General features: G+C 54.8%; 1 protein-coding gene across 1 annotated transcript; it reads right to left on the minus strand.

Annotated features, from left to right (window-relative positions):
• Positions 1-3,096: 3,096 nt before the first annotated feature.
• On the minus strand, positions 3,097-19,485 carry ELAVL3 (ELAV like RNA binding protein 3). Its single transcript, XM_052642791.1, has 11 exons — positions 19,309-19,485; positions 18,587-18,716; positions 17,972-18,193; positions 17,471-17,769; positions 17,121-17,276; positions 10,676-10,892; positions 10,189-10,292; positions 6,579-6,732; positions 6,203-6,428; positions 5,371-5,409; positions 3,097-3,427 (listed from the first exon to the last, which is right to left on the minus strand). The coding sequence occupies exons 1-11, from the start codon at positions 19,483-19,485 to the stop codon at positions 3,097-3,099; spliced, it is 2,055 nt and encodes a 684-aa protein (XP_052498751.1).
• Between the last annotated feature and the right edge of the window lie 357 nt (positions 19,486-19,842).

A 19,842-nucleotide genomic window follows, 5' to 3' on the forward strand; every position in this document is an offset into this window, starting at 1 on the left:
TTCTTTTATCACCTCCAACATGGACTCTATCTTGATTTGAAACCATCCAAATAAATAACAGGATGAAGGAAGGGCTGGAGGGGCTGAGCCCCTTTCCCACGGGCCCTGCCCCTGCCCCACGCAGGGATGCGGAAGACCCCAGGCCCCACCTCCCCTGGGGTGAGGGGCTGGCCTCCAGGAAGGGGGCCTGGCTGGCTGGGCTGAGTTCTGTGTTTTAGAAAAAGGAGTCCCTTCCCAGTCGGGGGTGGCAGGGGCCCAGGGCCTCAGTTGAAGGGGGGTGTGGGGAGGTGCCCCCTCTCTGGAGCCCGGCCTCCCCCAGGGTGGGGGACAAACCCAGCCCTTATTGCTCACAGATGCCTCCGCCACGCTGTCCACGTGTGGACACGCGTCGCTGCGGGCGGACAGCAGAGGGGAGAAAGCCCCAAGAAAACAGAGGGAGAGGGATGGACCCGCTGCGGGGCCTGCCCTGCTGGAGGGGAGCGGGGAGGTTGGGGAGGACTTAAAAACCACAAGAATAAATAGGTTCGTGTATCAAGAACAAGCTAGGGTTTCACCAGCTAAATAGGACTGAAAAAATTCTCAAGACGAGCAAAAATAATCCCATTAAAGACCCCGGACGTCGCTGGCTGCAGGGACCGCCCTGCAGAGCACAGGCCCCCCCACGGGGCGCCGCTCGGCTACCATTACTGTTATTAATAATTATTATTACTTTAATGATTCCACTTCCCCTTTTATAAATAAATTAGGCATAACCACGTCTCGGCAAAACTTAAAGAAACAAAGAGAACATCGTGGTTCCTTTAAACTTGCAAACTGGATGAAGGAACAGAAATATACACAAATGTCCTTACAGGGCAACAAGGATAAATAGTTAACATAGCAATAAGTTAAAACTACAAGAAGCTCAATTCGGCAAAAAAGTACAAGAAAGTTAACTGGTGCCAGTTTATGTCTTTTTTTTTTCTTTTTTTTTAATCTCTTCTCTGTGTGTGGTTTTTTTTCTCTTCCTTTTTTTTTTTTTTTTTGTCGCTTTTTTCCTCTTCTGTTTGTGTTTTTTTGTCGCTTTTTTGATTTTTTTTTTTTTTCTTTTTGTTCCTTGCAGCAGAAGCTCCACAGACGTTTAATAACAACACCGGGAGGGGTGGGGGAGAGAGAGCTGGGCAGTCAGATGGGGCCAAGGCCAGACACCAAACGCAGGGACACCGGAGGAGGGGCTGAAACTAGGGTTTGCCATTCTTGGTTCTGACTGGGCCCACTGTGGGGGTGAGGGGCTGCGAGGGCTCCCGAGGGCTCTGGCCTTTGGCTTCTGTTGGATTTTTTCTTTTTCTTAAACAAAGAATGAAAACTAGGGGGATGGAAAAGTCCAGACAGAAGCCGAGGCTGGGGCTCGGGATGGGGGCTGCGTCCACTGCCCTCACTGATCTGGAAAGACAGAAAAACCCAACAAACTGAAAGGGGGTGACAAGTGGACGGGAAGAGAAGGTGGGGCTGGGCCCCTGGGCCAATCCACCCTGGGCCTGTCCAGGAGAGTGGTGGGCGCTTGCTGCTGGGGGAGGCTCTGGAGCGGGGAGGCTCAGGGCCCAGTCTCCCCCTTGGCCTTGTGGGCCAGGGCGTTTGGCCCAGGGAGGCTCAGCCCAGGGTCGGGGGTGGGGGTTCCTTTGGCCTCAAGTGTTGTGGGGGGGGCTGCCTCCAGCCCACCGTGATGCCAAAAGGGTAACGAGGTATCCTGTGTCTGGATGCATGGACGCTGTGTGTGCACGCCTGTGATCGTGGGCAGCAGGGACCACTGAGGAGCCAGGAGAGAGATCTCTGCAGAGAACCTGGGGTGGGGCTGGTGGGGCTAGAGTGTAGGGGGTGGGGTGGGGCCGGCTGGCCATGCTAACAGAGGAAGTGGGCTGTGGACTGGGCTGGGGTCTGGGCTGTGACCGCTCACCTGGGCCTGAACGATGCTGTGGGCATGTCTGTGTGTTTCTGGGTGTTGTGACTATGTGTCTCCATGCCTGGCTATCTAGATTTATGTCCAAATGCATCTGTCTCCACATGGCCACGTGCCCATCGCCTAATGTTCCCATGTTCACGTGTGCACATTTGTCCTTGGCCACACCCACCTGCGGCCACTTCCGCCCCTGGCCACACCCACCCGCGGCCATTTCCGCCCTTGGCCATATTTGCCCACGAGTCCACCATGGCCGTTCGTGTGTAGCCCCATATTTTGCTCTTCCATGTTTATTGGGCCAAGGAGTTTTCCTGAGGCGTGTCTCTGGGTCCCTCTGTGCTGCTTTGTGTGTCCCTGGGGGGTATGTACATTTGCCTGCCCCTGTGTATCTTTGCGTGGCTGTGTTTCTCGGTGTGGCCCCATGGACCCTCCGCTCCTAAGCCCTGCTCCCTGTCCCTGCCCCAGTTGGTAAACATGACCTGCCAAAATATTTTTTTTTTGTCTTTTTTTGTGTTTTTTTTTTTTCAAGTTCAAGAATCCCCAGTAAAAATTCTCCACGAGGTCTTATTTCCCTTTTTACAAAAATAGAGTTTTTCTTCCCCTCCCACCCCCCCTTTTTTTTTTCATTTTGTCTCTGTTTCCAGCCCCTCCCCCTGCTCCTCACATTCCACACCAAGGGGCTCTGGGCCAGGGCTGACCACACCCCTCATGTTTCACTTTTTTGGGGATTTTTAAACCTGATCCCCCCCTTCTCAGGCTCACCTAGGTAACTGGGGAGGCCTGGGCAAGGGGGCCTGGGAGGGCACCCCCAATGTGCCCCACCCCAAGCCATCCGTGGAGGGTGGTTGAGGGGTGGGCTAGGGGCACATCTCTGCTTTCATTTTAGCCGAAAAAGGAAACAAAAACCTTCACCATGAACGAAACCAAGACGAGAGAGTGAACAGCCCAGCCTAGGGGGGAGGGGCATTAGGATGGGGGAGGGGGCCCCGCAGGCACCCCCGTTCCCTGCAGACCCTCCCACCAAGTGCTCACCCTGTGGCTTCTGCAGGGACGCAGGGCCCTCGTGCCGTCCGTGGTCTGCCTGCGCTGTCTCTCTCGGGCCCCCTGTCTCTCTCTCTCTGTCTCTGCTGCCCGGGGAGGGTGGGGAGGGCGGCGGTGCCTCAGGCCTTGTGCTGTTTGCTGGTCTTGAAGGACACCTGCAGCACGCGCTCACCCAGGCGGTAGCCATTGAGGCTGGCGATGGCCATGGCCGCCTCGTCGTAGTTGGTCATGGTGACGAAGCCGAAGCCCTTGCACTTGTTGGTGGTGAAGTCACGGATGACCTTGACGTTGGTGACCGCCCCGAAGGGCCCGAACAGCTGCCAAAGAACACTCTCGTCCGCTTCCGGAGACAGGTTGTACACGAAGATGCACCAGCCGGCGCCCGCTGCACCCCCCGACAGGCCCACGCCTGCAAGGCCGCTCATGCCATCGATGGCGATGGGTGAGAACCTGGCGATGAGCGACAGGGGACTACTTTGGGGGTCACGCGGGCTCTGCCCTGACCCCCGGCATGCCCCCTGACCCCTCTTGACCTCTGACTGTGCAGTGACCTTGGGACTGTGTGACCCCTGCATTGGCCCTGTGACCTCCGAGACCCCATCCACCTTAAACCTCACACTCTGAGCCACTCTGAGACACCAGCCCCCATCTCCACCCTGACCTGAAGCCCTGTCCTGACCTCTGACCCTCTCTGAACGTTAGGTCCTCACCCATGATCCTTCCCTGAGCCCCAACCCACCTCCTGAGCCCATAACCTTAGACCCCACCTGATCCTCAGCCCTGTTGATCCCTGACCCCTTCCCCTCGCCTGGCTACCACCCTCCCCTTGGCATTTCTTCCCACCCAATTCCTATCCTCACCACCCACTCAGACACCACCCTGACTTCACCCTTGGCAATGCCACCTCTTTTCCCACACGCCATTCTGCCCACCCGGAAGGGCAGTGCTGGAACCAGGGTGAGTGGTCACCTCCTCCCTCTGGCCCTCTTCAGCCTTATACATACATACGTATGTACATATGTGGGCTTCCCAGGTGGTGCTAGTAGTAAAGAACCCACCTGCCAGTGCAGGGGACATAAGAGACCTGGGTTCGATCCCTGGGTCGGGAAGATCCCCTGGAGGAGGGCATGGCAAGCCACTCCAGTATTCTTATCTGGAGAATCCCATGGACAGAGGAGCCTGGTGGGCTACAGGCGTGGGGTCATTAAGAGTCAGACACAACTGAAGTGACTTAGCAGGCACACATGTATGTGTGTATGGTTTTTTTTTTTTTTTTTTTGCTGCACCTCGAGGCATGCAGGATTTTAGTTCCCTGACCAGGGATTGAACCTGCTCCCTCTGCAGTGGAAGCTCAGACTCTTAACCACTGGACCACCAGGGAAGTCCCTAGGCCTTTTCCTGTTTAAATCGGATATTTATTCTCAGCTCCATCTTCCCTGCAAGGTTCGGTTCCCTCAGCTCCCAGGCCCAGAACAGCTCCCAGCACCAGTCAGCCCTCGGGAGAGGTGTGTGGAGTGAAAGAACAGAGGAAGGGGCAGAACTGGCTTCACCACATTCCGCGCTGGCTCCCTGCCTTCCTGAGGCTCCTCTACACCTCAGGACCCAGGACACCAAGGGGCTTAGCTGTTTATATGATTGCTGGGCTCACTCTCTTCTCTTGGACTTTGCAAAGCCATCTCTGCTGCCAGGAACCCTGATTCTCTTCTGGCCCTGGAGTGACGTCTCCACTGGATGTCCATCAACCTGTCTCCTACCCTCTTCACCTCCCAGATCACTGTTCATCTGTCTCCTTCCCCAAAGGACTGAAATAACGTAATAATACAATAATCATAAGAGCTGCTGCCTTTTACCGAGCGAGCCCTCACTGTGTGCCAAGCATCAAGCTCAGTGTCATTCCATTTCCACCAGGGCCACCAGGGCCAAGTCTGACTGGGCCACGCTGGGTCCCGAGCCCCAAGCCACGCTCCTGGCACTCAGCATGTGCTCAGTAGCTCTTGATGCTACAGAAACAGGGACCTTCAGAGGATCAAGGATGTGTACAGTTTAGCAGGGGCCTCAAGGTTCCTTGCCCGCTAAGAGGCGGAAAGGGGGCATCCTGTGACCCTCAGCAAAGATGACCAACAGTGGCCAGTGGGGGCACAGCTGTGACCTGGGCAATCCTGCCTACCTTTCAGTGGAATGGAGAAGGCCACAGATAGGCCCTCCAGGTCCAAATTTCACAGTAGCCCTTTCTAGGCACTTAGCAGACTGAATATTCCCCTGATCTCCTGATGGTCACACGGTGCCCATACACGGGCAGTCCTGGGGGTGAGGTAGGGGAGGGCTCCATCAGGGCAGAGGTCCCAGGAGGGAATACGGAGGCGCTGGGGGCAGCGGGGCAGGGGCACTCTTACCTCTTGACTCCGTAGGCCATGTTGAGCAAATTGTCCAGCCTGTGGAGGCAGAAGGGGTGGTCACTGGTGGCTTCTGGGCACACCCCCTGGCTGTGACACTGGGCAGCCAGCCTGCTCTCCCCGCCCCCACCCAGCAGTCCAGCAGTGCCTCCGGCCCTGCCCCCGCCCGCCTGCCCCCGGCCGGCTGCACCGCCTGGCACGGAACCGTGGTCCCTCGCTTGGGCCCCGCCTCTCGCCTGTCCTGCTGCTACCGGCTCTTCTCTGGCACCCTCGCCCTCCCACACCGGACACTGAGTCTTCCTCTCCCATGCCCCACCCCCCACACCTGCCCCCAACTCCAGCTCGGGTCCCTAGAAGGGAAGTTTCAAATCTCTTCTCCAAAGGGCCTGGCTCAGGCAAGCGACACAGCCTCTCTGAGCCTCAAGGGACAAGATGGGCTCTGATCTCATGGCATCACTGAGCAGAAAAAGCAAGGGTGCCTGCCCCCCAGGGAGCACTCTGTGGGCTGCACCTGTGGAACCAGCGGCTGGAGCCACATGCCTGAGAGAGGGGGCAGCCGGGGCTGACCCGATCGGGTGGTTCTAGAACTCTTGTCGCCAATAATAGTACTCACAGTGGCCTATGCACATTGAGTGCCTGCTGTGTACAAGGGCCTGGCCTCAACACAGGACAGGCCCCCACATTTCCTCTTTTCTGCCCTCAGCAGCCCCAGAGTGTGGGCACCGTCCTGGAGTCTCTCCACTGTGCAGGAACGGGGTTCAAGGAGGGCACCTGCAAGCCTCGGGCACCCGGTTCCGGGGTATCTGGGGGGCAGGGAGCAGCAGGGGCTCACCGGAAGCGCTGTGTCTGGTGGTGCAGGGGGCCTGCGTAGCGCCGGGCGGAGGACTGGTAGAGCTGGGTGAGCAGCGCCTGGCCCGTCTTCTGACTCGGGTTGTTGGCAAACTTGACCGTGATGGGCTCGGCCGCACCCAGCGGCTTCTGCCCGTTCAGTCCTTTGATGGCCTCCTCAGCTTCGATCCTCTTGTCAAAGCGGATGAATCCCACACCCCGAGAGACACCTGCAGTGGGGTGTGAGGGCTTCATGGGGATCCGCCCCTCTTGTGTGACCCCGCCCCCTCTTCGCTGCTGCTTGTTTCTCCACTCTGGTCCCACGTGGGTGTATCTGACCTGCATGCCCCCGCCAGGTGAGCCCTCCCTGGCAGCCTGACCTGTGACCTGGTCCACCAGGATGCGAGAAGTGATGATGCGGCCGTACTGGGAGAAGAGTTGCTCCATCTCTTTCTGGCTCATGGTCTTAGGCAGCCCGCTGACGTACAGGTTCGCATCTCGGATAGAGGCAGAGCTGGGTCTGGCGTAGGATACCTGGGGGAGGGGGTCAGGCAGACAGGGCTGAGGGCAAGACCCACTTCACAGATGGGGAAAGTGAGGCAACACCCAAACTGCCGCTGCGTGACAGACATCCCTCATCCGTTTACTCAACAAATACCGTGAGTCGTCAGTCGGCATGGGCAGTGGGCGGGAGTCAACCAGGGCGTGGTTAGAGAGGAGTACGCGTGACCAAGATAAGGAACGTGGCTCGGCCTGAGTAGAGCGATGACAAATATCTGCGTCTCTGGGGTCATGTGTCTCCCTGGGGACCTTGGAGACCTTCGCGTCTCTAGCTCATGCTCTCAGGCTGGACATTCCGTCAACATCGACAGGTCTGACTTCTTTGGAAAGTGAACCTGGGGTGCCGGCCGGTCTCTTCCCTACTAGACTGGGCACCCTCAGGGTCACTCAGATCTTTAGCCCGCAGCTCAATCCTGACAGCTCCAAAATGTCTGAGCCAGCACTGGGACTGGCCCCCAAACTGCACACCTGCGTGATACCTGCCTCCAGGTGTCCTGTGAGGAGGCTTCATGGTGGGGGAGTCACACTCCGCAACCCCAACTTGCCTCTACTCAGTAATGACAGTTCTGTCGTTCCAGGTGCTCAGGTCCCCAGCCTCGGGTTGTTCTCGATGTGTCTCTCGCACCCACGTCTAAACACCAGCATCCTATCGGCTCCACCTTCCTCCTTGTCCAGAATCCACCTACTTCTCCCCATTTTCCTCCCATTGCTTATCCAGACCAGGGTAGCAGGCTCCACCCTGGTTCTCTGCTCTGCTCCACAGCGCCCCCACAGGCTGTTCCTCCCACAGCAGCCAGGGGGCACCTGTGAGCATCTGAACCAGGTCACATCACTCTGCTTAGAATCCTGTGTGTCTCCCACCTTCCTCAGAGTTCAAGTGCTTCTCATGGCCCACAGAGCCTGGCATGACCTGACCCATCACCACCCCCTCGCTCATTTCAGCCCACTGTCCCCCTCAACGTCTCTGTTCCAGGCACACAGGCCTCCCTCCATGTTCCCCAAACACTAGGTTTGCTCCACCCTCAGGGCCTTTGCACTCACTGTCCCGTGCTTCCAGCTCTCTTCCTCGCCTTTCTTCTCCTCCATGCCTCATGTGAAATATCCTCCCGGTCCTTTCCCATCCACATTTGGTCCTCCACCCTTAGCCCCGTTCCTCTCTCAAAGCCCTTCTCGCAGTTATGAAATAGACACATTTCCCTATGACCCTTCGATTCATTAATTGTGGTCCAGCCCAACAATGAAACTCTCTGCAACTGTTTGAAAAATGGTGGACGTGTATATTTATTTCCCCGAAACAGTGGTGAGTATTGTAAAGTGGGGGAAAGAAAAGTCCATTTACAGAGCAGCGACTATTGTGTGACCCCATCTCATTGTGTGTTTATCAATGTCCTGGAAACATGGTCTAGAGGGCCCACCCCCAAATGCTAACAGGGTGAGCTAGACCTATCGGGGCCAGGGGGTGGGATGATAAGCTCCTTCCTTCCTTACTTCTGCTGATGTCTATCTTTCTGTTTCTTCTAAATTAACCTCTGGGTAGAGGAGGTCATTGTCAAGGATCCAGCTTTTGTTTAGGGAGGTGAGTTGCAAGGGCATATTACTTCACTAGAAGTCACTAATTAAAAAATGAACAAAATGAATAAATTGGGCCAAGGGTATATTGCTTCTGGGGTGGGGGCAGGGAGATTCTAACTGATGCAATTGTGTGCATCCGGGGTCCTCCAGAAAACTAAAAGACAAACACCACAGCTGCTATATTTCTGTAATAACAATGAAACTCATGACAATGTATTTGATGGCTTCCACTCTCCCCCACCCTAGGGGCTGTGCCTTTTTTAGGGATGACAACTTGTTGATGGATTGGAGCTGGGGGACAGGGGAAGGGACACTGAACTCCTAGGTGGGTTTTGGGGTCAGGGGTCATCCAAGGCAGAGTCGGCGTTCAGGGTCCTTCCGTGACGTGGGCTGACCCAGATCCTTCACCTGGGTATGGGCTCCTCCTACACCCCTTGACCAGGATAGGGCTTGGCACACGATGGCTGGCTGGAAATATTTGGGGCACAACCTGCTGGAACACCTAGTTAGGACCAGCCAAACACCACAGCCACCCAGGCACACACCCACAGGGCCTCACTAGGATACCCACTGCACAGCTCCAGTGACCACACCACCAGGAGGGTGACACAAGGCCATTGCCACATTCGTGGAACTCCAGGGTAATTACAGTAAGAATCATAGAACCAACCACACACCTGTCACACCACTGCACAAGCCCTCAGTGTCACACATATTCCACCCCGAATGGGGCACAGGTAGACACACCCACACAATTTCACCATAACACACAAACACCCTGTCATAGCAAGACACACCCACGCAGCCCCACCAGGTCACAGCCGGAGTTGCAATGTGTCACAAAGCACCTACCAAGAAAACACCATGTCCTCAGAGACACAGAGTAACACAACCTGAGTCTATAACAGCCAGGCCTACATGATAACAGCCACTTACATAGCCACGGGGCCCCACAAACACCATGTCTTGCAGCCTAGGGTGCCACACACTACACACACATGCTACATCACCTGCACACAGTAGCCCTCTGGGTCATACAGTTCGTCACTAGGGTCCATCCTCACAACCTGGGGGCTTCTGGGTCTACTTGGCCACAGAGGGACCCATCAGACCCTTGTCAGCCTCCACATCAGGGCGAGGAAGAGATTCCAGCACCTCTGTTTTTATGGCAAACTGGGGGCCAGATGGGCGTCCTCCCCAGCTTACCCTCCCCCAGGATTCAGAAGCAGATTTGTGGGGCGGAGCCCAGACACCCCCAGGCAAACCCGGAGAGGGGGTTTCCATGGTGATTCCCCCCCACTCCCTTCCCAGGGAACCTGGGCTCACAGGGTCCCAGCTGCAGCTGCTGAGAGGGGAGGTCATGGGGGGGAGGGGCATTGCACAAAGGTGGGGGAAGGGCCCACCCCTAATCCCACCCTCCCAGACCCTAGTTAGGCTCCAGATGGCAGATGGGCCCCCCCTCCCCCATTTCCATGACAAAGGCAGGGAGGGGGCTGCACACCAGACCCTGGTCACTTCTACAGCTGAGGGGGTGGGTACCTCCAGGGCCTGGCTGACTCGTTGAGTTGCCAGAGAATGTGGAGTTGATTATCTCCCCATCAACAGGTGAGGAAGCTGAGATTCAGAGAGCCAGAGTCATTGGCTCTGGGGCCCCAGCCAGAAAGCCTTTGGGGAATGATCTGAACCCCTTAGGGGATGAGCCATGGGGAGGATGGGTGGCCGTAGGGGGAATGGACATGTGGGGAGGGTATGGCCAAGGGGGTTGGGTGGCAGTGGAAGGGTCAGTTCAGGTGGGTGGTAATAAAAGAGGAAATGGGCACAGCCAAGATGGGGAGTCACAGGAGCGAGGGCGCTGACCTTGATGGTCTTCGTCTGCAGTTTGAGGCCGTTGAGGGTGTTGATGGCTTTGTCTGCATCGTTGGGGTCAGAGTAGTTCACAAACCCGTAGCCGAGGCTCTGCCCTGCAGGCAGGACCAGGACGATGACCTGCCAGGGTCCTCCCAGACCCAGGCCTGAGAGGCTGACCACCCCCATCACAGTTATGAGAACCAGGATTCCACCCTTATTTATTCCCCCAGTGTACCACCCTATCCCAAGGACACCTCAGACCCCTCCAGTATCCCACCTAGGGTTGCATCTGTCTCCCCATCACACCTCACATTCCACCAAGGTCCCACCTGCTCTTACCTGGGCTCACACCTGGCTCCCCATCATACCTCAGACCCCACGAGGGTCCCACCTGCTCTCATCACCTCCCACCCAGGGTCACCTCTGGCTCCACATCACACGTGTACTTCTGAGGCTACCACTTCCGTCCCCTACCCCTACCCGCCAGAAGCCACACCTGTGATCTTGTCCCGAACCAACTTGCAGGACTCGATGTCACCAATGCTGCCGAAGAGACTCTTGAACTCATCCTGGGTCATATTCTGGGGCAAGTAGTTGACAATGAGGTTTGTCTTGCTGTCATCAGTGGCTCCGTTTGTACCAAGGAGTGGCCCGTTGGGCAGGGCCGGGCCGGCCGGGCCCCCTGCCACCTGAGACTCCATGGCGCCGAGTATCTGCTGGAGACAACAGGCCACACCCACTCACGGCCCAGTCCCCACACCAGGGTTTGTGGTGACAGATGTGTCATATTTGACATAGGCTTGAACATTCAGAGGGGATAAGGTATTATTCTTACAGCCCCTCCCACTCCTTGAGCACTGGGCAAAGCATTTTATGTTACCTGGAAAAAGTCCATATATAAATGCCATATATGCCCTTTTGCGTGTATGCTTGCCTTTCTAAAACCAATCTACATTTTTAGAATAATGAAATGAATACTTTTGTATTCAGAATTAAAATTGCAATCTTTTTAATTAGCTATGAAACCCTCATAATCCCATTCCTGACCTTGTACTTTGCTCTTCCCACCAAAGGCAAGTCCTATCCAAATATGTTAATATTTCTTTTGCTTTATGCATAATTTTCCCACTAGGCATTTACACCCCTCCACCTGTTTTTCCACTGAGCCATTTTGGATTTTTTTATGTATAACATAATAACATCTGCAAATGATACTTTTCTTTATTGCCAATCTATACCTATTATTTATTTTTCTTGTCTTATTGCAGGGGCTACTTTGTGATAGTGGCTTTTTATTTTTGAAACATTAAAGGAAATGCTTTAAATATTTCACAGCTAAATATGATCTTTACTATAGGTTTTTTGGTACATGACATTTATCAAGTTAAGAATGTTTAATTTTATTCCCAGTATCCTAACAAGATATTTTTTTTAAGGAATGGATATTGAATTTCATTGACTATCTTTTTCTACATCTATTGAAATGATTTTTTTGCTTTACTATATTACTATCATGAATCGCATTAATTGATTTTCTAATATTAAGTCAACTTTCCTAAGCTAAACTAAACTTGGTCATGTTGCAGTTTTGTTTATATACATTGTTTGATTTGATTTGCCACATTTTTTGATGGTTCTTTGTTTGGGATTTTTAACCTCTATGTTCAAGAACGGGCTGCCCTGGTGGCTCAGATGGTAAAGAATCTGCCTGCAATGCAGGAAACCCTGGTTCAACTCCTGGGTTGGGAAGATCCCCTGGAGAAGGGGATCTTTTACCTGGAAAAAGTCCATATATAAGGAAGACTCTATCAATCTATTTGGGTTTCTAGGTGAGGGCAACCTATTCACCAACTGTGCCATAGGAGAAGACCTAAGGAAATGCTGGCTACTTTCCCTTCTCATGCCCATGACAGACAATACCAACCAATCCCAGCACTGTGGGTAGAATACTACCGACTCCAGTATTCTTCCTGGAGAATCCCATGGACAGAGGAACCTGGCGGGCTACAGTCCATGGGGTCACAAGGAGTCGGACGCTATGTTTTTTGATCCATGCAACAGCTCAGTAGAAGTTAATTATGCTATGACAAGGAATATGAGGCTCAGAGATGTTAAGGAACTTATTGAAGTCACACAGCATATCAGTGGTGGCATTTGGAATGCAAACGCAGAGCTGTCTACAGCTGAAGGCCACTCTCTACCATTCTCTATGACAGTCAGTCAGTCAGGTACCAGCTCTAACTCCTTGTTTTGTGTCCTTGGATATACTCCTTATTCTCTTGGGGGCCTCTGACTCACTTTGCTGAAAATTAAAAAAATTAGCCATGGCTATCTTAAGAGTCATGTAGAGATGAATTCTAAAGCCACATCTGGGTTCAGAAGGAAACAGTGCTGGAGTTGGTTGGTACTGTCCGTCATGGGCATGAGAAAGGAAAGTAGCCAGCATTTCTTTAGGTTTTTCTCCTGTGGCACAGCTAGTGAATAAGTTGCCCTCACCTAGAAACCCGAATAGATTGGTAGAGTCTTCCTAGAGGGATGAATTAAAAAGGATTTAAAGCCATATTCAGTTTCAGGAGGACAGACCATTGTGATTGATTAGCAATGTCTATTGTGGTGATAGAACTAGAAAGAGCCAGCAGGTTCACATCATCACAGTCATCCCTGCCCCAAAATATAATACCATCATTGTCCCCAGATTTTGGGCATACTTTGTACTACGCACAGAGCAAGGACCTCTACAGGAATTTTTTTTTTTTTTCCTTAGTCACAACTCTGAAAAGAAGAGGGTTTTATTTCCTCAGCTTAAGAAATGTTGTTTAGGTGCTGAGTCTTATCTGACTCTTTTGAACCCCATGGACTGTAGCCTACCAGGCTCCTCCATTTGTGGGATTTCCCAGGAAAGAAAATTGGAGTGGGTTGCCATTTCCTTTTCCAGGGGATCTTCCTGGCTCAGGGATTGAACCTGAGTCTCCTGCATTGGCAGGAAGTTTCTTTACCACTGAACCACCTGGGAAGCCTGCTTAAGAGATGATACAGAAAAAGAGAGAGAGAGAGAGAGACTGTGGACTAAATGGGCTTTCCAGAGGGCACTAGTGGTGAAGAACCTGCCTGCCAATGCAGGAGACTAAGAGATGGCAGTTTGATCCCTGGGTTGGGAAGATCCCCTGGAGGAGAGCATAGCGACCCATTCCAGTATTCTTGCCTGGAAAATCCCACAAACAGAGGAACCTGACGGGTTTTGGCCCATAGAGTTGCAAAGAGTTGGACATGAATGAAGCAACTTAGTATGCATGCATATGGACTAAACACTTGTGTCCCTCCAAATTCATATGTTGAAACCCTTATCCCCAATGAGATCGTATTTGGAGGCAGGGCATTTGGGAGGTAATTAGGTCATGAGGATGGAGCCTTATAAAAAGCGATAGATGATCTCTCTCCACCATATGAAGACAGTGATAATATAACCATCTGCAAACCAGGAAGCTGGCCCTCGCCACAAATCCAAATCAGCCCACACCTTGATCTTGGACTTCTCAGCCTCCAGAACTATGAGAAATAAATGTCTGTTGTTTAAGCCACCCAGTTAATGGTATTTTAGTCAGCCTGAGCTGACTAAGACAACAGATGTGGAGAGTGAGGTTCAAAGATGTTTAAAAAACTACCAAGATCATGCAGTCCCTAAATGGTGAAACAGGGATTTGCACATGAGCTTTAATGATTAGAAGTCTGTAGTTCCGACTTCTACTGCCAGTGAAGCCTAGTGCTGGCTCTCACATTTTCCAGCTGTTCCTTAGGTATGCTGCTTCACACTTCTGGACCTCTGCTCCATTTGGTTGAAAACTCCAACAAATTACCAGTATAGTGACCAGAGAACGATCTAAAGCTGATCGTGGGTGCAGCTGGAAAGCATTCTGGGATCAGTTGGCTATGTCTGCCGTATACACGGTCATGGGAAGTGGAAGCAGACTTGTCCTGTCCACCAGTCCCGCTATTAATAATCATCCCGCTCCATTGACACCTCCCGTGTTAGGTAAGAACTGAGTAAGAACTCAGAGACACTGCATGATATAAATGGAGAACTTGATTTCAAACCTGGATATGCTGGACTTCAGAGCTGTTTCTAATGACTGGCCAGCACACTGGGGGGAGCTCTGCTACCATATGGCTGTATGTCCTCAGGGACAATCTTAGCTCTTCTTTGGGCTTCTGCTTCCTTGTCATTTATTCTTATTTAAAGGATGGCTCAGAGGGTCAACTCCCCTGCAGCTCCAATTGGCTGGGAGTGGCTATCTGGGAGATCTGCCTGGAGAATTATTCTTTGATTTTATTTTTTTCCATTTTTGGCTGCATCATGAAGCTTATGGGACGTTAGTTCCCCAATGGGGGATTAAACCTGGGCCCTCAGCAGAGAGAGCACGGAATCCTAACCTCTGGCCCTCCAGGGAATTCCCTGGAGGATTATTCTGAAGCCACATCCAGGCTCACCCGGAACATAGACTGGGTTGATTAGCAATGTCTGCTGCAGGCTCCTGAAAGAAAGCAATAACATACACTCCACACATCAGCATCCTGGTCTTAAAACAACACTTTACTAATAACATAGCCATGAGTTGAGGGCCTGCTATGTGCCAGACAGAATTCTCTATATGAAAATTCCCAGGCAGTTCTCCCAACATTGAACGTTACGGAGCTCTTTTCATCATTTAACAGATGACAGATGAGAAAGCTGAGTCTCACTGAAGGAGAAGGGGTTGAATCAAGGTTGGGTAGCATGCAAAAAGTCGACCAAGAATTCAGATCCAGGGTTTAGACTCCAGAGCCCACTCTCTTGGTGAAATGGCCAATAATAAAAATAATAACAATAACAAAGCAAAGCTGAGCACCCACTCAACACCAAGCCCTGGGCATCACTACATTTAAACCTACACTGTTGGCCGAGTCTACTCATTCAACTCAACAAGTTATTTACTAGCTGCCACCAAGATGCTGCTTCCACCCTCCTCACTGTGTGTCCTTTGGCACTCATGCTGCCTCCCTGGGCCTTTGTCCGACCACTAAAAATATGCCACAGAGGTCCCCCATGTATGGAGAGCTGGAGTCTGAATTTATGTCTGGGTTCAGCAAGTTATTATTCTGTGATCAGTTGCTGATGTCTATGGAAGCCCCCAAAAGCAGGACATAGTAAGCAAGACACATCAGATTCCAGCTTTGGAAGCCCTACTGTGTGCACTGAACATGTATAATTTTCACTGTTTTTACACAATCATGCTGGAAAGCTGGAGATCATCTCCATTTCTCAAATGGAGAAATTTAGGGTGAAAGGAAGCTGTGACTTGCCCAGGATGACGAGGAAGTGGCAGGGATGGTTTTCGGATTTAATTCCTTGATCTGATGACCCTAGAGTCTACAAGGTTACTGGTTCTTCACCTCCCTGAATGCTATCCTCAACTTGGATGGGGTTAAGAGGAGATTGGGGGGTTCCCACTAGGGATCTTGAAGCCCAGCCTGCTAATCTCAACCTTTCCCCACCCCATCTCCCTCGCATCTGTGCCAGAGCTTAAAGGGATCAGTGTCGCATTTCCTCTGAGGCTGAGCCGACTGAGCTGCTAATGGGGATCGGATTGGTGGAGGCCACACCCTCTCGGGCTTCAGCCCACAGCAAATGCATGGCCCAGGATGACACAGGGATCACAGAGACCTTCCCGAGGGCTGAGGGCTGTCCCAGGACAAGGATGGAGAGGTGAAGTCAGAGGGAAGGAAGGCAGATTAAAGATGGAGCAAAAGGGAGACAACCCCCACCCTCCCACTCGCAATATCTCTGGCTTTTCCTCTGGGTCTTTCCCTCTTTCTGCTACACTTTTCCTGTTTCTCTTCTCTGTCTGAGTCTCTTGCCTCCATCCTTCTTTCCCCTCTGAACCCTTCTCTGTCTCTCCTTCCTTCTCTCTTCCTCCAACTCTTTTGTACTATCATACAAACATCTGACATATGGATTTTTGCAGTGAACACACCTGAGATCATTTTGCTGTGTCAGACCCCCTTGGCCTCCAGCTGTGCCCCTGGTCCTAGTCACAGTGACGGATGCTTGCGCACCCACGACAATAGGGCATTGAGTGGCTATGCATGGTAAGGCTGGACCACCACGTGGTGCTAAGTGAGCCTCCTACTTCTGGGTCCTCCCTTCATGCAGAGCCATCACTGTCTCAACTCATCCTCTGACTTCCTCCCAGCCTGTCTCAGTGGTGGGTCTCTGCCAGAGTGACCAGGACTCCGAGTGCTCCAAGGCCCTTGTGTGACCTCTGACCACACGTTCTTCCCTTTGTGCATCAGCTTCCCTTTTTCAAATGGGGGCAGAGATCAGAGCAATGTATGCTGGGCTGTTCTGGGGGTGGTGAGGGTCCTCAGGAGGCCTCACTCACGTTCCTAGACCTGGGTGAGGAGCGTGAGGCAGCGAGGGAAAGGAGCTGGCCTGAGATCACACAGCAGAAAAGGGTGGCCTCTCTCAGGCCTCCTTTCTCAGAGCCAGGTGGGTGGGTCTCAATGTCTGGAAGGGGAGAGGCCCAGGTATGGAGGGAGTGCTGAACATACCCCCACCCATTATGCTCGCTACTACTCGGAAAAGAGGTCCGGAAAGAGATACAGGGTACAGAGACACACGCAGAGACCTGAGAGACAGAAAGAGCGAAAGAAGGAGGCCCGGGCGCTGGGACCAGACAAAGGACGGGGAGCAGAGTCGCGCGGCGGGGGCGGGGGTGGAGCCGGGGTGGGGCTAAAATTGGCCAGCCCCGCCCCCGGGATACGCCCGGGCTGCCGAGTGGAGTGGAAATCCGAGGGCTCGGGCGAGGCCGGGCCCCTGGGGCCCCGGGGGCGGGGTCTAGATGGGCGGGGCAGGGGCGTGGTAAGAAAGGGCGTGGCCGGGCGTGGCTGGGCGCTCGGGAGCTGACCAGCTCGGCGGCTGCTGAAAGCACCGGCGCTGGGCGACGGGTGCCGGCGGGCGGGCTGGCGGGCGCGTTCAAGGTCACCCCGCGGCCCTGAGTTCTGGCAGGGTGGGGCGCCTTGACCTGGCCTAGGGGGTCTGCCTGAGCTCCTTTCCCCATCCTCTGGAGGCGGGGGCTCAGGAGCGGCGGAGCACTAACCCCCCCGCGGGCCCTCTCTCCCCTCCCCCTCCCCGCAGCCTGAAGCGCCCGCGCGAGGCTACGGCCCGCGAAGAAGCGCCGAGAAACAAAGGGACGCGGCGGCGGTGGCGGCGGGCCCGCGGGGCCTCCGGGCGCGCCCCCTCCTCTCCCCTCCCCGCTTGCCGCAAGGTCGACGGGCTCGAGGACGAGATGCCCGGCTCCCGGGCGCGGTCGAGGCCCAGGGCGCGCGATCCGACGCCACCCCTTCCCTGGGGCTCTCGGGGACTCCTTGCCGCCTGGTCCTGGCCCAGCACCAGTGATTGGGGCCCTGCGTTTGCCTGGGAGGCCTGCTGAGTCCGGGCCTGGATGGAGGAGGCATCCTCCGCCGCCGCGGCCCCTCCCCCATCAGGCCTGCTGAAGGGGGGCAATCCCGCCCCCAGGGCTCCGTAGGATGTCCCCCGAATCGCAGGTCGATTCCCTAAGGCCTCTCAAGCCAAACTCTAAGCGCCCCCAGCACTCTGGGCGCGGCTCTGCTCACACTTAGGCCCCGAGGCTCGGTCCTACCCCCCCACCCGGGCCTAGCTAGGCCTGGTCCTACCCCCCCCCCCTCCCATCTCCTCGGAGCCTGTGCCTAAACCCTCTCCGACTAGGTTCCCTTTCAGAGACAGGGGAATACCTACAGTGACCATTCTTGTGTGCCCGGCGGGCGCGGTCCGTGTTGAGGGCGGCTCCGGGGGTCGTGCACTCTTTGGGGGGCGCTCGTTGCTCAAGCCGGGGTCCTGCCGGAGCGGCTTCTGGTGCGGCCGCTGCAGAGGTCTTGGTGAGGGCAGCGGCTCCCTCGAGGGCCGGGGACCGGCCCGAGCCCGGGTACGCGAACGCGGATAACCGGGCCCCGGGGTGGCCTGCGGGCAGCAGGGGATGGAAAGAGGGAGCGGGCGCGGGATTGAGAACGCCCCCTGCGTGGCCCCGCGGGGCCCGGGGAGGTTGCGCTTCCCGACAGAGATCTCGGCGCTCTGCCTTTCGCTGCCGCCCCTCGGCCCGGCCGGTCGGGTCCCCGGTGTTCAGTCTTCTCCCCTCGCCCGCCCTCCCTCCCTCCCTCCAGCCCGCGCTGCGCGCTCCGCGCTCTGGGCCGCGCCGCCGCCGCCCCCAGCCCTTTATAGCAGCAGCTGCTAGCGCCGGCGTCGCTTATTGGCTGCAGCAACCGAGCCCCGCCTCCTCGCGGCGCCCGACGGCGCGGCAGGTGGAAGCGAGCGCGCGCTGGCCAGGGCTTCGCACACACAGAAAGTACACGCAACCTGGGGGCTCCAATTGCCAGATTCGGGCCCTTTTGCCCTGACGGATCTTACTTCCTGCGTTGGCGCCCCTTCTTGGGCGGGCTTTCGGCCTGGAAGACAGGAAGCGTTCCTCTCTGTCCAGTACCCGGAGCTGGAGAAGCAGAGAGGGTGAGGAGGTAATGATGGCTCGATTGTACTGCCTTCAGACGGTGCTGTCCACGTAGAAGACTGTAGAGGGACGAGGAACCAGGACTTCACTGAACAGAGGCCTGGGTCTCCTGCGTCCCTCCCAGATTTGGGAGAACCACACGGAGGAAGATGGGGGTAGCTGAAAACATTTTCTGCCTGCAGAAAGAATTGGGATCCTGTGGATTTTGAGCAGGGTAGGTTCTCTAGAATTCCAAGTGGGTGGGGAATGGGCATACCACAGTCAGGGGCCCTGCTCCAAAGGGAGTGAAGAAGTTTGGGGCTCAGGCTTCTAGGCAAACCCCGCTGGTGTCCTACAGACCCGGGAAACCATCAGACCCTTCTCAGACCCCATAAACTTCGGGTGGAAGGTTTTGGCCTGTAAATGTTCTGGCTTCCGGGGCTCGTGATTGATCCGCTTGTGGAGTCCCGCTCCCTCTCTGCTAGGGAGCGGACCTGGCCTTTCTCTCAGGCGATACGGGGTGGCGCAGTCTCCTTTGGAACACAAGTGCACGTTTTTGTTGGGGCGGCCGCCAGTCTCGAGGAGGTGTTCTCACTAGAGCACTTAGGGGCGCCTTCGAGTGAGGCTTCAGCACCACAGACAGCGGTCCGACGGCCCGGTCCAGGGCGCTGCGGGCGGGGGAACCCGGATCCCCTAACTTGAGAGTCGCAACCTGAATTCTATCCTCGTCCCTGCACGTCCTTTTAGGTTCCAGACTGTCCAAGAGTGCCATCAAACCCAAGGAGGAGAGCCTAATTTGACCAATCAGGGATGGCCACTGAGAGGGCCAGTTGAGGGAAGATGCCTTCGAGATTGGGCCAATGAAAGTGCGAGCAACCGAGAGCGCGGCCACGCGGATGAAAAGGGAAGACCAATCGTAATGGTCCGCGCAGTCGGGGCGGTGGCGATGCGGTCCCGGGCTGGCCCTATTTGGATTTCCCTGGGCGACCTCGCTGCCGACCCCGGGCACCCCGACCGATGGCCTGTTTCCCGCCGCATGTTCCTCCTGGCTCCTGTCGGATCGGAAACTGAGCTAGTGACGGGAAGGCTACTTCTGGGCGCGCAGACCCGGCTGCAGTTCCCATGGAAA

The sequence above is a fragment of the Budorcas taxicolor genome, chromosome 7 (assembly GCF_023091745.1).
Source record: "Budorcas taxicolor isolate Tak-1 chromosome 7, Takin1.1, whole genome shotgun sequence".
Classification (NCBI taxonomy): domain Eukaryota; kingdom Metazoa; phylum Chordata; class Mammalia; order Artiodactyla; family Bovidae; genus Budorcas; species Budorcas taxicolor.